At 43.2% G+C, this 19,535-nt stretch overlaps 1 protein-coding gene across 4 annotated transcripts in view; it reads left to right on the plus strand.

Moving 5' to 3' along the window:
* The first annotated feature begins 424 nt into the window (after nucleotides 1-424).
* The window catches only part of LOC144486625 (ski-like protein), a 67,957-nt gene continuing 48,846 nt past the window's right edge, over nucleotides 425-19,535 (plus strand). The window contains exon 1 of one of the 4 annotated variants that reach the window (XM_078204681.1): nucleotides 425-2,843. In XM_078204681.1, the coding sequence (XP_078060807.1) occupies nucleotides 1,728-2,843 (1,116 nt within the window). In that variant the 5' untranslated portion in view covers nucleotides 425-1,727. The remainder of the gene's footprint in view (nucleotides 2,844-19,535) is intronic. The other 3 variants (XM_078204676.1, XM_078204678.1, XM_078204680.1) reach the window with 3 other exon arrangements.

The raw sequence follows: 19,535 nt of genomic DNA on the forward strand, positions 1-19,535 counted from the left end.
ATGCCTATGTTCTTACTTCTGGAGTGTGGCGACGAGGGGATTTTCATAGTAACTTCATTGCAGTGTGAATGTAAGCCCGCTTGTGACACTAATAAATACACTTTAAACTGTAGGGGGTTCTATGAATTTATATTCCACCAGCTGCCAGAATATTAGGTCAGGCCTGGAGGTTGTCAGTCCAGTGATATCAACATTGCCCCACTCCCTGCAATTCCTTATTGTGAGTGTCCCTTTAATCTGTGGGGGAGGGAGGGGGCGGTGAAGGGGGTGGTCACGTGACAGGGCCGGCGCCTGTGAGTCAGCGCTCCGTCTCGCCGCGTGACGTAGGCGTTTTCTGCGTGGGCGGCGCTGACGTCAGTGCTTTCTGTGTGGCGGTGACGTCATCGGTGTCAGTGCACGGCGGCGGCTGGAGGGAGCAAGAGACAGAGAGCGAGCCGCTGAGGAGACAGACAGACAGACAGACAGACAGAGAGACAGTGTCTGTGTCACAGAGCCGGCGGTCCCACCATTGTTAAAGACTCAGAGGATCCGGAGAGAGGAGAAGGAGGAATAGTGCCCATTAAGGAAAAGCGCGTGTGTGTGTGTGAGGAGGAGGAGAGGCCGCCGGAGTGTGGGGCTGCCTGGCCAGGCTCGAGTGTTGACAGGTTCTCCCCCGTCCCCCTCCCCCTCTTCCTGGGGGACAAGCCAGCGACCACCACCACCCCCCCCCGCGCGCGGGCCTGTCAGCCAACACCAACCACCCGCCGCCGCCGGGACTTTACAACCATTTTTATACCTCAGATTTTCCACACTTCTACAGAGAGGGGAGAAATTAAACTAGGAGCGGGCCCCGGAGTGTGGGATCTGTCAGCCCTCAATCTCCAGCACTTCCCCTCCCCCCACCGCCACTGGGATTGACAAGCTGCTCTCTCTCTCTGTGTGGAGGAGAAACGCCACCGTCATTATCAACAGCCCGGGCTGACTCAGGGGGCAAGGTTTCGGTCGGCAGGCACTCCCACACGTTGATGCAGCAGAGGAGGCAGACAGGAGGGAAGAAAAATCATCGTCGTCTGTGAGGAAAGTACAGCAGTGGCTCCTGTTCTCTCTCTCTCTCTCTGACACCCACACTCTCCCAAAGTAAGGAGCCCAATGTCAGTCTGCTGGTGAGCCGCATCAGACGTGTGCCTCGGACTGGAAATGTACTAACCTCCCAGCCGCCAGAAAGGGAAGGGAGGAAGATTTAAATTGAAGAGGGCAGGAGTGAGGACGGTTTGCCGTGCATTTTGGCACATCCCCCACGTGAAATGGTGGTTCGGATCCAAGTGCTTTCTGGTTAGAAAGGTGTATTTCCTCCCCATCTGGCGAATGATCAAATCAGTGCTGAGGAATTTCAAATAAGGAGAGGTTGTTGGTTCGCCACCTGCCGAGCAGATAGTGTGTGCCTGTGTGGTCTTGGTACTCGTCTGAATATTGGCAAGGAAATGGGACTGCACAACTCGACGCTGTGTACGTGGGATTAATTCGACAGAGAAGTATAAATGTGGAAGCAATCAAAACCTCGTCTTTTGCCTTAAGTAGCTTGGTGATACAGAGACTTCTTCACAACATTCTACTCTTTGTCAGTGGTGTGTGATCAGAATGTGTTGAAATGCACGAAGAAGACCATTCTGTGGTGATTTTTTAGGAGAAAGTCATTTAATCTAAAATTGAGCTGGAAAAAAAAACATCATCTGGCAGTTTTCCCAGCGATGATGGCAAGTGTACAAAGAGCTTTTAGAATGATGGATGGAGTAAGCTTGGGTGAAGTAATGGTGAAAAAAGAACCAATATGCGATGGAATGGGAGAAAGAAGCAATGCAGGAAAGGATTTTGATAGAATTACAAATGTGCTGAAAACCCCAGGAGTAAAACAGGAAAGTGGGCATGGCCTTGGACTGGAGGGGACAGTACACACAGACATGGGTGTATCCAAAGCTTGTCTGATGTCAGGAGTTCGTCCATTGGACCTTAACCCTGCCCTCAAACACACGTTGGCACAATTTCACTTGAGCAGTCAGAGCTCACTGGGTGGGCCAGCAGCATTCTCAGCCCGTTGTACCCAAGAATGTATGTCACCAGGAGGGCTTGTGCCCATGGCATCACCCCCTGTGCTGCCAGGACCGCTGCTTATACCCTCAGACAGTTCAACTGAGCTCACGCACACTTTACTGGAGGGAGAGACCATCTCATGCTTCATGGTTGGTGGGGAAAAGAGGCTGTGTTTGCCACAGGTCCTAAATTCAGTGCTTCGAGATTTCTCACTTCAACAGATCAACACTGTCTGTGATGAATTGTATATTTACTGCTCAAGATGTACAGCAGAACAGCTACAAATCCTCAAGGTCCTAGGCATCTTGCCGTTCAATGCTCCCTCTTGTGGACTTATAACCCAGACTGATGCTCAGAGGTTATGTAATGCCTTGGTTCATCCAGGCATCCTGCCTCCAGATACCAACAAACTCCCTGGCAAAACATACCTTTCCCAGTTACAGAGCACTGGTTCCAGCTTTGAGGTGGAACATTGGTGTCTTGGGAAATGCCAAGGTCTGTTTGTGCCACAGTCTTACAATCACCCTGATGCTGCCTGCATTCAGTGCCTGGACTGCCACATGATGTTTTCTCCCCAGAAGTTTGTGCTACATTCGCACAGGTCTCCAGACAAGAGAACCTGCCACTGGGGCTTTGATTCAGCTAAATGGCGCTGCTATGTGCAGCTGAGTCGTAAATATGCAGAAACATCTGATGAAAAGTTCCTGCAGCAATATCTGGAAGAAATGAAAGAGCGATTCAACATCAATAACCAGCGAAAACGAATGCTTGCTAAGGTAAGTTCCAAAATTGATTTGAAGGCTAAATTTGCGAATGATATAGGTTTTAATGAGCAAATATTTACTGGTCAATGTTTATCTCTTAACCAACATCATTGAACAGGTTACCTGACATGAATCTCGTTACTGTTTGTGCAGTTTCTTATGCTTTAATACGAACTACTACCACTGGACATAGTGAAACATAATGCTTTGGGATGGCTTGATGCTGTGAAGCGAGGCTGTATCAACTTAAATTGTTCCCTTTTTCTTAAGATGACATAATTCTGCACTGTGTGAACCTGAGTGGTACCTTTAGACACTTAATTTTAACTCAGACCAAGTTAAAATTCAGCCCAGATGGATGGGACAAAATTTGCTGCCGAACTGGTCACGATTGAAAAGAGCTTGGATAGTCTCAAACCGATTCTATGAGCTGAACTTTGAAACAAAACTGGCCCTAATTTGGCCCTATAACACACAATGCTGGAAAACCTCAGCAGGTCTGACAGCATCTGTGGAGAGAGACCAGAGCTAATGCTTCAAGTCTGGGTGACTCTTTGTCCGAGCACTGATTGGCAATCTCATTCTGGCTGTACAATTACTGGTTTGGGAAATAGGAAACAAAAGTCACTCTGCGGTAGCTGCCGATGCCATGTTGGGGCTGAGGCATATTAGGGCAGTGTAGAATTATACAAAAACAAAATATTGCTGATGCTGGGGAATAGATTTTGGAGCTAAATTTGAGGCTGTTAGTGCTTGTATATGATGTATGGTACCGTTGGACATGGTGAAACATAATTGAGTGTAAGATTATGTAGATGTGTACAATGTAAACTTGATCACTGGTGCCAGAATAAAGTGTAATTTTATTGTCTATTTTTCTCATCAAATCATAACTTATAAAAATTGTACCGAGATAGACTGAATTTCATCACCTTTGTGGAGACATTCCGGCTGTTAAACTGTGTGTAGTTAACCATGTGAACAAGAAATGGTTGTTCAGTTATTGTCAACCTGTATAAGAAGCTTCAATTGAAGTAACCTGCTTTTGACTTGCAGTCTGGCTTGCAGTGTAAGCTGAACTTTGTTTGGAAAGAAAGGGGTTTCAGTGGTGATCCTGGTTTCAGTGAATTTTATGGCTAATTTTCCCTTGGATTGTTTTGGTAGGAGATAATTGGGGGAATGGCTTTGGCACTGAGAAATGGAAGGAATGTTTAAATTTTAGATTGTGATGACTGGCTCCATAAACTTCTGAACTGGGCTAATGCTGACAGCAATTGTATGTTTTATGCTGCATTTGCTATGTTACACTCAAGCTCTGTGCTGATGAAAGTCTGAATATGTCAGCTGTTTTCAAACCAGTAGCTGGTAGCTAAATGTTAGGACTAGGTACAAAGCATTGAGGCAATATAGAAAATTATACTCGCCCTTAGAGTTTGTCTGAAAGATGCTGATTAAAAATATTTCTTACACTTCCATCTGCAAAGTGAAAAATGTTGTTTTGGCCTTTAGTGACCTTTGCCTTACAGGTCAGGCCTGCTGGAGTCAAACTGCTGAGTCAAACCTTTATGTTTGGGATTTGTTCTGAGTTGGATTATTTGATTCTGTTCAGGCTTGTATTCCACTATAAGCATTTGAATGATATTTGGTGTACTGGTATTACAAATCTTGAAAATGTGATTGTGTGACACATTTTTCTTTCAGCATTGTCTATTTGTCAAGGCAAGCCTAGGACTACCAACTGGTACATCTAAAATTAGTAGTTGGGAGGGTCAGTTTTTGCCAGGCTTTCCCAACTGCTGCTGTACCATGTGGTTTCAGTAAATGCATTGTTTCAGGTGAAGTCCAGCCTTTTTATTGTGATGCCATTATATCAACATGCTGACACACTCAGTGGTTAAGTGTGATGGCTTTTGTCCATGCTCTGCTGCCCAAATGCTGATATCATGGCCTGAATACTTTGCAGATGGACAGTTGCAACCAATGTGTGCGCTATCTAAATACGAGGATTTATATTTTAGGTTGTTATGACAGCAGTTGCATTAAGAATGGTATGCATGAGCCATTCTGCTGTGACCTGATGATATAAAAACAGCATAGGACCTATGTGCCTGGCAGTACAACTGCCAGTGGTGGGAAAGAGAGGAGAAATGAAAAGGAGTTTTTTTTTGTAAGGGTGGAGGATACACACTAGAATATAGAGGTGAAAGTTGCAGATATAGGAAGGAAAAGACTATGCAGGGAATTGTAAATAAGAACAAAAAATTTCAATTAGTGTCTTTTCAATTTAGTGAAATTATGTTGCTGATCAGGTGCTTGGTGCAGAGATCATGGCATATTGAAAGTGTCTCTGCATTTGAAGATGGAGAGCTAATCTAGGTCAGTAAGGATAATGTTGATAAGAGAGCAAGACTTTATTCAGGGTAGGCTGTGGGCAGTGGATCGTTAGGTAAATTGGGGAACAAAGCATTTAGGAAAGGCACAACCTTTGGCCACAGCAATAAGTATATCACTTTATTTTCCCGATAGTTACTATAAAATTAACAATTTCACTACATTTTATGAACTACAATCTTGGAGGAGGAAATGTGGACAGAGTTTGTGGTAAGGGGTGAGGTGTGGTGCCTATTGGTAATACGAACGCTTGGTTCTTGTAAACTGTAAAGTTACAGCTATAATTTTGACCATAGTTGGCCTCCATGACCAAATGTGTGGCAGACATGACTCATTGGGCTGCACTCTTGTCTCCAAGTCAGAAAGTCAAATTTGACGTTCCAGTGCAGTGATGAGTAAATGCTGCACTGTCAGAGGTATTGTCTTTTGAATGAGACATTAAACAAAGGCCCTGTCTGACCCCTCCGGTGGATGTAATCAACCATATGGCATTATTTCAAAGAAGAACGTGGGAGTTGTTGCTGATGTTGTGGTCAGTATTTATCCCTCAATCCACATCGCACAGATTATGTGGCCATTATCACATTGCTGTTGTGAGAATTTGCTGTGGGTAAATTGGCTGCTGTATTTCCTAAATTACTGCAGTGTCTACACTTCAAAAGTAAAAGTATATGTAAAGCGCTTTGAGACATCTGATCGTGAAAGGTAGTAAGTTTTTCTTTTTTTATAGATCATTGCCATTTGTAAATTTTATGAAAATACATGCTTTTTCTTGTTTGAGAAGTGCAGACCTAGTGAAATTAGAGGGGTGGGGGGTGGCGGCAGATGGCTAGGTGATGATGGAGCAAACTCGATTAATTTTGGATAAAGGCAAAATACTGTGGATTCTGAGATCTGAAACAAAAACCAAAAATGCTGGAAAATCTCAGGTCTGACAGCATCTGTGAATAGAGCCAACGTTTCGAGTCAGGATGATCCTTTGTCATGACTCAACATTGGCTTTATTTTCTCCACAGATGCTGTCAATTAATTTTGGACTTCATTCTAAGAAATAATTTGTATTTACATAGCACTTTTCAAAACTTTAGGTCAGAAAAAAACATTTTTGTGGGTGCTTTTATAGATCTGGCTGAAGATACCATAATTCTGTTTTAGAAGGTACTTCAAGTGTGTCACAAAGTTCTTGTGGTTGACTATACGAAAGAACAGGAAGCACAAATGTCAATAAGTAATCTCTGTGGGCCTGATGTGAATCCAGCGGTTAGGGCTGTGACAACCACATTTTATTTTCTTTTACTTGGAACTGTGTGAGTCATAACTGTCCTTTCCCACTCCTACCTGTATCACTGGCATTTCCAGCTCATAAAAGGGGATTGTATCAAGTGTTTCCCTTCCCCTCCCCATCCCGTGGTAATTTGTAGCTGGAATTGGTGACTAACTAATAGATAACTGAAAGATTGGCAGTCATGTCGATTCCCAGCTTGGGTCACTCTGTGTGGAGTTTGCACATTCTCCCTGTGTCTGCGTGGGTTTCCTCTGGGTGCTCCGGTTTCCTCCCACAGTCCAAAGGGTTAGGTGGGTTGGCCATGCTAAATTGCCCCTTAGTGTCAGGGGGACTAGCTAGGGTAAATGCATGGGGTTTTGGGGATAGGGCCTGGGTGGGATTGTGATTGTGCAGGCTAGATGGGCCGAATGGCTTCCTTCTGCACTGTAGGATTCTATGTGAGAGATGAGCAGTACTATCCAATGTGTGGTACCATTCGTTCATGCTTTTTTTTAATAACAGACTTCCCAGGCTTTTGCTTTTAATTAGAATTTCTTAAGTATTCTGCAATTAGACAATTGAAATCCAGTTTTATTTGTTTGACTCGAACAAATTTTGGACTTCATTCTAAGAAATAATTTGTATTTACATAGCACTTTTCAAAACTTTAGGTCAGAAAAAATCATTTTCTGTGGGTGCTTTTATAGTTCTGGCTGAAGATACCGTAATTCACTTCAAAAGAACTTTGGCTGTAAAGTGCTTTGGCATGCTATGGTCATGAATACACAGTTATAAATTCAAATATTTCTCTTTTTAACATGCTCCCAGTAAGTATTCTTTTTTACTAGCCCACAGTGAGGTGGAACAGTGATTAGCACTGCTTCCTCGCGGCGCCAGGGATCCAGGTTTGACCTGGTTCGAATCCTGGCTCGGGTCACTGTCTGTGTGGAGTTTGCACATTCTCCCTGTGTCTGCGTGGGTTTCCTCCGGGTGCTCCGGTTTCCTCCCACAGTCCAAAGATGTGCGGGCTAGGAAGATTGGCCATTCTAAATTGCCCCTTAGTGTCCCGGGATGCATAGGTTAGAGGGATTCATGGGTAAATATGTAGGGATATGTGGATAGGGCCTGGGTGGGATTGTGGTTGGTGTAGACTTGATGGGCCAAATGGCCTCTTTCTGCACTGTAGGATTTTATGATTCTATATAATTGTTTTTAAAATTCCGATTTTTCCACTATGTTATTTATACTGCAGCAACATTTTTCTTGAAATAATCCAGCTTTTTATTGCTGTGCCATGACTTTAAGTTACTTTGTGGTCACAATTTTTAAAGAGAAACGTGTAATTATTCAGTACCCGTTTTGATGCCTGCACTACAGTACCACAACATTGAGCTAACAAATATAATGGAGGTACACATTTTAATTGCATAAAAAGAGGAAATTGTGGAGAAATTCTAATAAGTTAGTATCACCCTGAGGTTCGAACTTACAGCAGAAGGAATCCCAATGAAACCCTTTCCATCACCCCTTAGCCAGAAGGTTAGGGATCCAAGTCCCACTCTAGAGTTGAGCACAAAAATCAAGGCTGACACTCTAGCGTAATGCTGGAGCTCCCACGGACTTTTTTGAGGAAGAACAGGGGAGCAATTTTGGTAGCCAGAGCAATGTTTATCCTTCAGTGTCAAAAAATGGATTATCTGCTCATTATCACATTGCTGTTAGTGGAAGCTTGTTGTATGCCAATTTGCTGCCGAGTTTCCTAATTATTATCCTACACTTCAAAAGGACTTTGGCTGTAAAGTGCTTTGGCATGCTATGGTCATGAATACCCAGTTATAAATTCAAATATTTCTCTCTTTAACATGCTCTTTTTTACTAGCCCCCAGTGGGGTGGCCCAGTGATTAGCATTGGTTCCTCACAGTGCCAGGGATCCAGGTTTGATTCTGGCCTTGGGTGACTGTGTGGAGTTTGCATTTTCTGCCCATGTCTGCGTGAGTTTCCTTCGGGTGTTCTGGTTTCCTCCCAGAGTCCAAACATGTGCAGGTTAGGTTGATTGGTCATGCTATATTGCTCCTTAGTGTTCCAAGATGTGTAGATTAGTGGGGTAAGTACGTGGGGTTGCGGGGGATCGTGTCTGATTGGGATGCTCTATTGGAGAGTCGGTGGAGACTTGATGGGCCAAACGGTCTGCTTCTGCACTGTAGGGTTTGCAAGTATGACTGTAAAAGTGAAGTCCCCATAGTCCCAGAGGACACTCCTTTGAGGTTGTGATTTTAACCTGAGGATCACCGCACCTCTGGTGAGGTTGAGAATGTGGGGCGTTCATGGAGTATGACTGTAGGAACATAGGAATAGGAGTAAGCCGTTTAGTCCCTTGAGCCTGTCCCTCTATTCAATGTGATCATGGTTGATCTGTGCCCTAACTCCATATACTTGCCATTGCCCTTATCCTATGATACCCATTGGCAAATAAGAATCTGTCGATCTCGGATTTGAATGTAGAACTGGCCATCATTTTTTTTTTGTGGAGGAGAATTCCAAACTTCTATCAGCCTTTTATTTCCTAATTTAATTGAATGCTGATTTGACCTTATTGTAAAAGAAATCACCACAGCTGGTCAAACTTTCAGTTCATTTTCACCATCCGATTAACTGTCTTTTTATTAACTTTCTAAGTGTGAATTTTGATAAAACAGTTTGGGATGTTAGACTTCTAGACACCAGGATTAAATTTTTCCCATTTTTCAAATTCCTCTCCCTTCTATTTCAAGATGCTGACTCGTATTCAAATTCCATTGGCAGTCTTTGATATGTGGTACCTTGCCAAAATGGTCATTCTTCATACTTGTATTGGAACAGCAAGTTATTAGCAGACAAGTTGACTGCACTGAACATTTCTGAGCCTAATCCGCCCTCATTCGTGATTCCTCTGATGTCAGTTTAACAATTTCCAGTTTCCTGGCCCTAACCATCGCCTCTTCAGTGTGGATACTCAATCCCTCTGCACCTCCATCCTTCGATGTGGAGATGCCGCGTTCCCCCATTCCTCACCAGGACGGTACAAAGGCTGTCCACTTCTTCCTTGAAAAGAGACTCGAACACTTCCCATCTACCACCATCCTCCTCTGCCTGGCTGGACTTGTTCTCTCATTGAAAGATTTCTCCTTTAAATTGTCGCACTTCCTCCAAATAAAAGGTGTGACTATGGGTACCCACATGGGTCCTGGTGATGGCTGCCTTTTTGTGAGGTATGTGGAACATTCCTTGTTCCAGTCTTATTCCTCCTCCAAAATTCTTTTTCTGGTGCATGGATGACTGTATTGGTGTCACTTCATGCTCTTGTCTGGACCTGGAAAAATTTATCCATCTTGCTTCCAATTTCCACCCCTCTCACCTTCACATGGTCAGACTCTGAAACTTTTTCATTTCTGGTGATAGACGTCTACCAATATTCATTATAAGCCCACCAATGCCTACGACTACTCGTCCTCAAACCCAGTTTCTCTGCCTCTGTCGCATCTGTTCTGATGCTACCTTCCAAAATGGCGCATCTGCCCTCACCCCTTCCCCTCCCTCCCAGAACTATGATAGGGTTCCCCATACCTTCGCTTTTCACTCCACCAGCCTCCACATTCAAAGGGTCATCCTTTGCCATTTCTGCAATTCCAGCATGATGCCACCACTAAACACATCTTCTCCTCACCTCCCCTGTCAGCATTCCGTAGGGACTATTTCTTCTGTGACACCTTGGTCCATTCCTCCATCACACCCAACACCTTCCCTTCTCAAAACACCTATAATCTTAGGAGTGGGAGTGTAACACCTGCCCCTTTACATCCTCCCCCTTGCCGTCCAAAGCCCCAAACACTTCTTCCAGTTGAAGCAGTGATTCACTTTTCAATTTAATCTACTACAATGAGGAGAGTAAATGCAGATTAGCTGACCGCTTTGTGGAACACTGCACAGTCCACAAGCATGATCCCCACTCTCTCATATCCATTTCAATTCACAATCTTACTCTCATGTCCTTAGCCAATTACCATGTTCCAGTGAAGCCCAATGCATAGTAGAGGAACAGCACTTCATCTTCTGATTAGGCATTTTACAACCTTCTGGACTTAACATTGAATTCAGCAATTTCAGACCATGAACTCTGTCCTCTATTTTGATGTATATTTTTCACCAAACCCCTTTCCCCATGAGGACCAGTTTGTAACTTGTTCTTCTACTTTGCTTTCAGAGAGTACTGCGATGAACACATTCTGCTATCTTACCTTTATGTCACTGTTAGCACCTGCCTTTGTCTTTAATACCATAATTACTACTCCCTTTGTCTTGTGTCCATGAAATCTCTGTCAAATCCCTCCTGAGCTCCCACCTAACCCTGACCTATTTTGCTCCATCTGCCCTATTTCTACCACATTTCTATCTCTCTCCAGCTTTGAAGAGTCATACAGACCCAGAATTTTAACTCTGTTTCTCTGTCCACAGATGGGGCCAGATCTGAAATTTTCCAGCATTTTCTGTTTCTATACCTGAGTCGAATGATTTTTCTTACAGGGTATATGCATGTATGTATTTATGAGCAGTGGTTACTGGATATTAATCGTCTGGGAAACTGAGGCTAGTTGTAGCAACTCTTGCTGAGACGTGCAAAATCACCACAAAGCAGGGATCAAAACAAGAACCAACCTTGTCCTTATGCGCAGTACTAGCTGAACAGTTTGAGTGCTGAAGGCTTAGTTCATCTTTAAAGTTGAAAACAAATTATTTGTCTAAGCTGGAGAGGTTCAAATTTCTGTCTTTTGTTGCATCAGTAAAAGTTGTATGCAGCTGCCATACATTTTATAAAGCAACCACACATTTGTTGTGTTTGAAATGGAATTTCAATTGGGAGCAACAAAGAGGCTTAAAAGAGGGAGTTGAAGACGTTCCAGAGAATGGGACTGAGATGGCTGAGGAAGAGGAATGAGGCAGGAGAATGCCCAAGAGGCCAAAAGAATGTTACGGGTAAAATGATGGAATAATATTCGGTGTTAATCATTGGTTCTGCTGTACCGCACAAGAAGTGGGTTAAATATAGTTTGCGTTTATGCTAACAAATATGAATTCATCTATTTTTTTTGTCCTATATTGGTTTAATTGGGTGCTTATCACAGCAGTTTTATTTCAGGGCTGTTGATCATTTTTTCCACTGCTGTCGTCACCAGTGCTTTCCAGTCAGTGTTATATCAGGTAAAGGGTAGCTTTCCGTGAAGGAGTTAAATTTTTCCGATAAAAGCAAAATTTATTGTTTTCTGTGTAAAATAAAATGAGATATTTAGTAGTAATGGAAGTATTATACCTAAATTTTATTGAAAGGGATTGTTATAAGAATTTCAAAGCACAAAAGCCCTTCAGCTTTACAAATGTTAAGCGGTGGGAAACATGCTATAACTTTTACGGTAACAGTTTCAGCATTGCTAAAATGTCAATGTTTATTTAAAAGTATTTTTGATCACTCAGCTGAACCAGTGCAGAGATGAATGCACAACGATTTTTTCAAATTTTAAAGAATTAACAAGCTGGAACAAGCCGCCAGAGGCAGTAGTAGAGGCGGGTACAGTTTTGTCTTTTAAAATGCATTTAGATAGTTACATGGGTAAAATGGGTATAGAGGATATGGGCCAAATGCAGGCAATTGGGATTAGCTTAGGGGTTTAAAAAAAAAAAGGACGGCATGGATAATTTGGGCTGAAGGGCCTATTTCCATGCTCTAAACCTCTATGACTCTGAGTTAATGATTTGTGGGCAAGGTGGGAGCCACAAATAACTTGAGGTAATTTTGGCTTTGCTGTAGATGAGATAATACAGATTCTCAAACTCTGTCTCCCTGTTGGTGCCATTCTGAGGTCAATTTAAATTACCCTGATTTCCCCACTCTACCTGTCCCTGAACAGGTGTCTTTTCTTAGTCTCCCCCTTTATAAATGGTGGCGTATTTTTCCCAATCCTTAAATGTGGAGTGTTTTAATCCTCTATTAATACCTCGCACAGCAAACTCAGGGTAAGATTAAATAAAGAGTGGGTTTATTTTTACACACATGCGAGAGAGATTTTGCAACATCCACCCCTTTTGCACTTGCACGATTAATGGGGATAAGGAAGAAGGAAGCGGGTTCAGGGCATGACCACCATAAAATACAAGTTAGTGTTTTACACGTCCAGGATCAGAGGTCTAATGGATGGTTTCTTGTGAAGGGAGGTTAGACCATACACTAGAAATAGGCCATTTGGCCCATCGAGTCTGCTCCGTCATTCAATGGGAGCATGGTTGATCTGATATCCTCAACTCCACTTCCTGCCTTATCCCTACAGTGTGGAGATGCCGGCGTTGGACTGGGGTAAACACAGTAAGAGTTTTAACAACACCAGGTTAAAGTCCAACAGGTTTATTTGGTAGCAAATGCCATTAGCTTTCGGAGCGCTGCTCCTTCGTCAGATGGAGTGGATATCTGCTCTTATCCACTCCATCTGACGAAGGAGCAGCGCTCCAAAAGCTAATAGCATTTGCTACCAAATAAACCTGTTGGACTTTAACCTGGTGTTGTTAAAACTCTTACTGTGTTTATCCCTATAACCCTTGATTCCCTTACTAATTGAAAATCTGTCTATCCCAGCCTTGAACATACTTAACGACCCAGCCACCACAGCTCTCTGCTGTAAAGAATTCCACACGTTCACTACCCTCTGAGTGAAGAAATTCCTCCTCATCTCTGTTTTAAATGGGCAACCCTTTATTCTGAGCTTATGCGCTCTGGTCCTAGACTCTGGCACAAGAGGAAATATGCTCTCAGCATCTATTCTGTCAAGCCCCTGAGAGTCCAGGATGTCTCAGTCAGGTCACCTCTCATTTTTCTAAACTCCAGTGAGTATAGACCCAACTTACTTAACATCCCCTCATAAGAAAATCCCTCCATACCTGGGATCAACCTCGCGAACCTCCAAAACCTGGGATCAACCTCGCGAACCTTCTCTGGACTGCCTCCAATGCCAGGATATCTTTCCTTAGATAAGGGGACCAAAACTGTTCACAGTAACTCGTGCCAGTTTCAGTAAAACTTTCCTATTTTTATGCTCCATTTCCTTTGAAGTAAAGGTCAACATTGCATTTGCCCCCTCAATTCATAGAATCATAGAAACCCTACAGTGCAGAAAGAGGCCATTTGGCCCATCGAGTCTGCACCGACCACAATCCCACCCAGGCCCTAGCCCCCATATCTCTACATATTTACCCGCTAATCCCTCTAACCTACACATCTCACGACTCTAAGGAGCAATTTTTAAGCATGGCCAATCAACCTAACCCGCACATCTTTTGACTGTTGGAGGAAACTGGAGTACCCAGAGGAAACCCACGCAGACATGAGGAGAATGTGCAAACTCCACACAGACAGTGACCCAAGCTGGGAATCGAACCCAGGTCCCTGGAGCTGTGAAGCAGCAGTGCTAACCACTGTGCTACCGTGCCGCTGATTTGATTTATTATTGTCACACGTATTAGTATACAGTGAAAAGTATTGTTTCTTGTATGCTATACAGACAAAGCATACCGTTCATAGAGAAGGAAAGGAGTGAGTGCAGAATGCAGTGTTACAGTCATAGCTAGGGTGTAGAGAAAGATCAGCTTAGTGTGAGGTAAGTCCATTCAAAAGTCTTATGGCAACAGAGAAGAAGCTGTTCTTCAGTCAGTTGATATGTGTCCTCAGACTTTTGTATATTTTTCCTGATGGAAGAAGGTGGAAGAGAGTATGTCTGGGGTGCTGGCTGTTTTTCTGAGGCAGCGGGAAGTGTAGACAGAGTCAATGGATGGGAGGCTGGTTTGTGTGATGGATTGGGCTTCATTCACAACTTTTTGTAGTTCTTGTGGAGTTTGGGCAGAGCAGGAGCCATACCAAGCTGTGATACAACCAGAAAGAATGCTTTTTATGGTGCATCTGTAAAAGTTGGTGAGAGTCGTAGCTGACATGCTAGCTTTTTATGATTTGTGCACAAGGACCCCCAAATCTTTCTGAGCTGCAGTTTTCTGCAGTATTTCACCATTTAAATAATACGCAGCACCTTTATTCTTCCTAGCAAAGTGTCTAACTTCATATTTTCTTGCATTATCTTCCATCTGCCGAGTTTTTGCCCACTCACCTAAGCTAATTATATCTTTGTATCATCCTCACCATTTGCCTTCCCACCTTTTTTTGTGTCATCCGCAAATTTGGCAATAGTACATTCACTACCCTCGTCCAAGTCATTCATGTATATTGCGAATAATTGTGGCCCCAGCACGGATTCCTGTGGCACTCCACTGGTTGCAGGTTGCCATCCTGAAAATGAACCTCTTGTACCAACTTTAGTCATTCCTCTAACCATACTAGTATACCCCTATACTATGGCCTTTTACCTTATAAAAGGCCTTTTGTGTGGTGTCTTATTGAATGCTTTTTGAAAATCCAATTATATTACATCTACTGGTTCCCCTACTCATTGCCACCTCAGAGAATTCTAATAATTTGTCAGACATGCTTTCCCCTTCGTGAAGCCACGCTAGCGGCACGGTAGCACAGTGGTTAGCACTGCTGCTTCACAGCTCCAGGGACCTGGGTTCGATTCCCGGCTTGGGTCACTGTCTGTGTGGAGTTTGCACATTCTCCTCGTGTCTGCGTGGGTTTCCTCCGGGTGCTCCGGTTTCCTCCCACAGTCCAAAGATGTGTGGGTTAGGTTGATTGGCCATTCTAAAATTGCCCCTTAGAGTCCTGAGATGCGTAGGTTAGTGGGATTAGCGGGTAAATATGTGGGGGTCGGTGCAAATATTGTGGTCGGTGCAGACTCGATGGGCCGAATGGCCTCCTTCTGCACTGTAGGGTTTCTATGATTTCTATGAACTCTGCTTGATTTTATAGTATGTATTTCCAAATGCTCTGCTATTACATCCTTTATAATGGACTCTAATATTTTCCCAATGACAAAAGTTAAGCTAACTAGTCTATAATCATTTGTTTTGTGTCACCATCTTTTTTTTGAATAAAGGACATAGATGTTGACAATTTTCCAATCCTCTCAGACTTTTCCAGAATTTAAGGATTTTTGTAAAATTACGACTAGTACATCCACCAACTCTATAGTTATTTCCTTTAATATCTTCTCTTAACAGGTCCTGGGAGCCCCAATAGTTGCGCCAGTACTTTTCTCTCTCGTGATTATTATTGTATTTATTTCTTCTGCTTCATGATTTGGTATTTTTGGAATGTTATTACTGTCTTCCACTGTGAAGACTGACACAAAGTATTTGTTTAACTCTGCCATTTTCTGATGCTCCATTATTAATTCCCCAGTCCCATTCTCTAAGGGGCCTGTGTTCACTTTGGCCTCTGTCTTCCTTTTTATATATTTAAAGAAGCTCTAGCTGTCTGTGTTTTATATTACCTATTAGTTTACCCTTATAGTTTCTTTTTTTTTGATCATCTTTTGTTGTATTTAAAACTTTCCCAATCCTCTGGCTTACCACTAATCTTGCTACGTTATATGTTTTTTCTTTCAGTTTAATACTATCCTTAACTTCCGCGATTAACCATGGTTGATTTATCCCCATCCTCGAATCCTTCTTTCTCACTCGGATATATTTTTGTCGTGAGTCATGAACTATTTTCAAAAATTGCAGATTAATCCTGCTAAACTCCTTTCCAGTCCACTCCAGCCAATTCTGCCCTTGTTCCTGTATAATTATCCTTATTTAAATGTAGCACAGTTGTTTCTGACCCAAGTTTCCCACACTCAAACTGATTCTACCATGCTTCCTCGGGGATCACTGCTTCCTCTGGGATCTTTTACTCTGTGATTGTTTGTTTATTAATGATGTGGAGATGCCGGCATTGGACTGGGGTAAACACAGTAAGGAGTCTAACAACACCAGGTTAAAGTCCAACAGGTTTATTTGGTAGCAAACGCCACTAGCTTTCGGAGCGCTGCTCCTTCGTCAGGTGAGTGGGAGTTCTGTTCACAAACAGGGCATATAAAGACACAAACTCAATTATAACCACAGCAACCGCTGCAAGACGTGCCGGATCATCGACATGGATGCCATCATCTCACGTGAGAACACAATCCACCAGGTACACGGTACATACTCTTGCAACTTGGCCAACAATGTCTACCTGATACGCTGCAGGAAAGGATGTCTCGAGGCATGGTACATTGGAGAAACCATGCAGATGCTACGACAACGGATGAATGAACACCGCTCGACAATCACCAGGCAAGACTGTTCTCTTCCTGTTGGGGAGCACTTCAGCGGTCACAGGCATTCGGCCTCTGATATTCGGGTAAGCATTCTCCAAGGCGGCCTTCACAACACACGACAGCGCAGAGTCGCTGAGCAGAGACTGATAGCCAGGTTCTGCACACATGAGGACGGCCTCAACCGGGATCTTGGGTTCATGTCACACTATCTGTAACTCCCACAACTTGCCTGGACGTGCAAAGTCTCACTGGCTGTCCTGCCTGGAGACAATACACATCTCTTTAACCTGTGCTAATGCTCTCTCCACTCACATTGTCTGTACCTTTAAGACTTGATTAGCTGTAAAGACTCACATTCCAATCATTATTCATTATTCCGTAAATTGAGTTTGTGTCTTTATATGCCCTGTTTGTGAACCGAACTCCCACTCACCTGATGAAGGAGCAGCGCTCCGAAAGCTAGTGGAATTTGCTACCAAATAAACCTGTTAGACTTTAACCTGGTGTTGTTAGACTTCTTACATTGTTTATTAAACCTGCCTCATTACACGCTTCCAAATGACTGATTGTAGGATGATCCATCTTTCTGGAGCTAGACTTCCACAATGGGGGAAGGCATGATGCGTAAGTTAGAGTGGAGGCATAAGTTTCAGGTTCCAGCAGTTTTTGATGAGGGATAGAGGTCTTTCTGCTGCCACCAGCTTGATGGTGGACAGCACAGAATTTGCCTGGAGTTCTGCTCATGTGGAGGTCAAAACAGTAACAGTCCATAAGTTCCTAAGACTGCATAGTTAGAGGGAGTTAGCCAGCCCAAGTCTCAGTCAAGTGATGTTGATTTAAAGTTGTTAAACGAGGCTGCTTTGTTGAAACCATTGTGTTAGAACATTTAATGTTCAGGCTATTATCACCAGTTTTGGAGATTAAAATCTGTGAAGGTCTGTCTTTGTTTGAAGGTGACTAGAGCAGACCAGCTTTGACAAAGGGTCGTCTGGACTTGAAACGTCAGCTCGTTTCTCTTCTTACAGATGCTGCCAGACCTGCTGAGATTTTCCAGCATTTTCTCTTTTGCTTTCAGATTCCAGCATCCCGCAGTAATTTGCTTTTATCCAAGGTTTGTCTTTGTTTGAAGTTGGCTAGAGCAGACCGGTCGTCTGTGGATCAATGTGTTGGCTGGGTTGGAATGTTTATGCTATGCAAGGAGTTTGAAGTGCTAGCCTTTGTTAATTTTGAAACTTCTGGAAATCAGCAAGTTACCAACTGGAGCCATCTTGTCAGCTCAGCATATGTCCCTTTTGAAAAGCACAAAAAAAATGCTTTATATAAAACAGTCCAGCTGATGAATATATGTATATTTTCCTTCACGTCTCAACTATGACTCGAAGAACTGTAATTTCACCAGCCGTATGATGTATGTTTAGAGTCACAGAGGTTTACAGCATGGAAACAGGCCCTTCGGCCCAACTTGTCCATGCTGGCTTTTAAAAAAAAACCCTAAACTAATCCCAATTGCCCGCATTTGGCCCATATCCCTCTATACCCATCTTACCCATGTAACTGTCTAAATGCTTTTTAAAAGACAAAATTGTACCCGCCTCTACTACTTCCTCTGGCAGCTTATCCCAGCCACTCACCACCCTCTGTGTGAAATAATTGCCCCTCTGGACCCTTTTGTGTCTCTCTCCTCTCACCTTAAACCTATGCCCTCTAGTTTTAAACTCCCCTACCTTTGGGAAAATATATTGACTATCTAGCTGATCTATGCCCCTCATTATTTTATAGACCTCTATAAGATCACCCCTCAGCCTCCTACGCTGCAGAGAAAAAAGTCCCAGTCTATCCAGCCTCTCCTTATAACTCAAACCATCAAGTCCCGGTAGCATCCTAGTAAATCTTTTCTGCACTCTTTCTAGTTTAATAATATCCTTTCTATAATAGGGTGACCAGAACTGTACACAGTATTCCAAGTGTGGCCGTACCAATGTCTTGTACAACTTCAACAAGTCGTCCCAACCCCTGTATTCAATGTTCTGACCAATGAAGCCAAGCATGCTGAATGTTTGAATCATAGAATTCCTACAGTGCAGAAGGAGGTCATTCGGCCTGTCGAGTCTGCACCAACCACAATCCCACCCAGGCCGTATTCCCATAACCCCTCATATTTGCCCTGCGAATCTCCCGGACAATAGGGTTAATTTAGCATGGCTAATCAATGTAACCCGCACATCTTTGGACTGTGGGAGGAAACCCGAGCACCCGGAAGAAACCCATGCAGACATGGGGAGAACGTGCAAACTCCACACACACACACACACACACACACACACACACACACACTGACCCGAGGTCACTGTGAGGCAGCAGTGCTAACCACTGTGCCTCCATTTGCAGTCAGTATTCTGAAACAATTATGCAGGATAGCTTGCAGTGTACTCGCTACTTTGAATATGCAATGGTCAGGTTACCACTACCACATTATCGAAAAGGCCATTAAAGTCAGAGAGATTATACAACATAAATTCACCTGGATGATATTTGGAATGAAAAGTTGTATTTATGAGGAAAGACTTGCGAACGATGGGCTATTTCCACTGGAGCAGAGAAATAAGATATAATATTCTAAAAAAATATTAACAGTTTTGATGCAGCAGTTAGGGTCAGATCATGAATGTTTCATACATGGAGTATGTCTCTGGTTTATGAGTTTGTTACTTTGAAAATGGGCTATTTTAAGAACGATGCCATTCTTAATGGTGAATGTTTGATGAATGATTTCCCACATC

This window comes from Mustelus asterias, chromosome 3 (assembly GCF_964213995.1).
Source record: "Mustelus asterias chromosome 3, sMusAst1.hap1.1, whole genome shotgun sequence".
In the NCBI taxonomy this organism is placed as follows: domain Eukaryota; kingdom Metazoa; phylum Chordata; class Chondrichthyes; order Carcharhiniformes; family Triakidae; genus Mustelus; species Mustelus asterias.